This window comes from Balaenoptera ricei, chromosome 4 (genome assembly GCF_028023285.1).
Source record: "Balaenoptera ricei isolate mBalRic1 chromosome 4, mBalRic1.hap2, whole genome shotgun sequence".
NCBI lineage: Eukaryota > Metazoa > Chordata > Mammalia > Artiodactyla > Balaenopteridae > Balaenoptera > Balaenoptera ricei.
The window spans coordinates 84847380-84849444 of NC_082642.1; the positions used below are offsets into that span (position 1 = coordinate 84847380).

At 46.0% G+C, this 2065-nt stretch overlaps 1 protein-coding gene across 1 annotated transcript; it reads right to left on the minus strand.

Moving 5' to 3' along the window:
* Positions 1-261: 261 nt before the first annotated feature.
* LOC132364379 (developmental pluripotency-associated protein 4-like) lies at positions 262-1768 on the minus strand. Its single transcript, XM_059919976.1, is given in 5 exon segments — positions 262-339; positions 342-574; positions 577-768; positions 771-982; positions 1764-1768. Coding segments are annotated over 5 exon segments (720 nt in total).
* Between the last annotated feature and the right edge of the window lie 297 nt (positions 1769-2065).

A 2065-nucleotide genomic window follows, 5' to 3' on the forward strand; every position in this document is an offset into this window, starting at 1 on the left:
CATTTTTAAAATGTCCCCATCTCTTTTCTCTTCTGCTCCCTTAGGGCTGGGAATCTTTGGAGAGATAGCCACTTCCACTTTTATCAGTTCACAGGCTTTTTTCACGCAACCCTGTAAGCAGGCTGTGCACCCTGTAAGCGGGAAGCATGGGGGGTGCGGAGCGGAGTTCAGCTGTCCAATGGCAGCGTGGAGTTGATTTGTCGTCACTTCTCTATCATTAATTACAATCGTAGCTGTACCCTTTTTACTGGTATTGTGATCTCACTGCAGGCTTTTCGTTAATACTTTATTCCTGTGTACGCACTCAGGGCACAGCATATTGTCCTCCAGGTGTGGAGGTGTGGAAAATTGCTGGCAGTAACAAGAAGGAGTGCAGACACCCTCCTTCGTTTATCAGGCACCCAAGCCTGTCCAGTATGAAATTGTAAATGAACCCAGCCCTCTGTGTCAGCAGGGAGACCTCTCCCATGAACCACGCTCCACCAGACCCCACAGGTCTCTTGTGATTTCACCGACTCCATCTTCACGGCCTTGGCTGTCATTCTGCTCCAAGAGGCAAACACAGCTTCCGGTCAGGGGCGGAAGTTGATACACCTCCCTGAAGAGCAGGAGCTCCTTCAGGGGCAGGTGCTCCCTCCTCAGGAGGAGCAGCCCCTTCCAAAGACATCTGTTTATCAGAACATTCCAGAGGTAGTTCCCCCTTGTCCAACTTTGATTTTCTTCTCGATGGAGATAGGATCCTGGCCTCCTCAGCTGTGGCAGGAATTTTTTTTGATGAGGGTAGCCATGTTCACAGAGTCCTTTATATCCATCTAGTTTCAGGCCTTTGGTGCTTAGTTTTAACTGCTGGCACCAAGCGCACACAACGTCCCTGTGAATCAGATTGACAGGTGGCAGTATAGAAGGTAAAGGAAGAATCGGCATTGTCTTCTGAGGTTTCACACTGTCACAACATTGTGGCATTTTTCGTGGACAGCAAGCTCTGTTTTGTTTTGTTTTGTTTTTAACAATCACCATTTTTTGAAAAAATTAATTAATTAATTTATTTATGGCTGTGTTGGGTCTTCGTTTCTGTGCGAGGGCTTTCTCTAGTTGTGGCAAGCGGGGGCCACTCTTCATCGCGGTGCGCAGGCCTCTCACTATCGCGGCCTCTCTTGCTGCGGAGCACAGGCTCCAGACGCGCAGGCTCAGTAGTTGTGGCTCACGGGCCCAGTTGCCCTGCGGCATGTGGGATCTTCCCAGACCAGGGCTCGAACCCGTGTCCCCTGCATTGGCAGGCAGATTCTCAACCACTGCGCCACCAGGGAAGCACCCTGTTATTTTTTTATAGATCTTTTTCTTTTGGTCCCCTTTGCTGAGTTTTCTAGTATATCTGGTTTACTAGAAGCCACCTGTCCCTCTTCGGCATCTACTGATGTAAGTTGGAATTTGCAACTCATATATTCTTCCTCTGCCTTCTTTGTGGAGTTGCACTGCTTGTTGTCTGCACTCTCCATGCTCAGAAATTTCAAGGTTGATAAAACGGAGACTCTCCTTACTTCTTGATTTCGGGTTCTCTTTATCACAGAAAAAAATGTAGTCTATTCTAATTACCATAAGCAGTTCATTCGGGAAGCCAAATGTATTTAAAATTGGCTTGCTGTTGTAACATATAGACTGCAGATTGTATAATGACTCAAATGCAACAGAAGTAAATTTTTTTTCACTTATCAATTCATGGAGATTCTGCACTAACTGTAATGATGGAGGTCGCCATCTCTTACTTCATCTAGTCATTCAGGAACTCAGGGTGATCATGTTTGTTGTCTCTTTTCCCTGTGGCTTCCAAAGTTTTCTTGGATATTAAAATTCAGCTGAAAGAAGGGCAAAGATCACAGAGAATGGCATGTGGGAGTTTTTTATGGGAAGGCCTGGAGGTGACACAATACACTTTTACTTATTGGCTAGGAACTTATCACAAGGCCATACCTAACTGCCAGTGAGATTAGAAATGTAGTGATTTGGCTGTGTGCCCAGGAAAAGAGGAAATTAATTTTGTTGAACACAATTTTCCTGCCAGGGATGG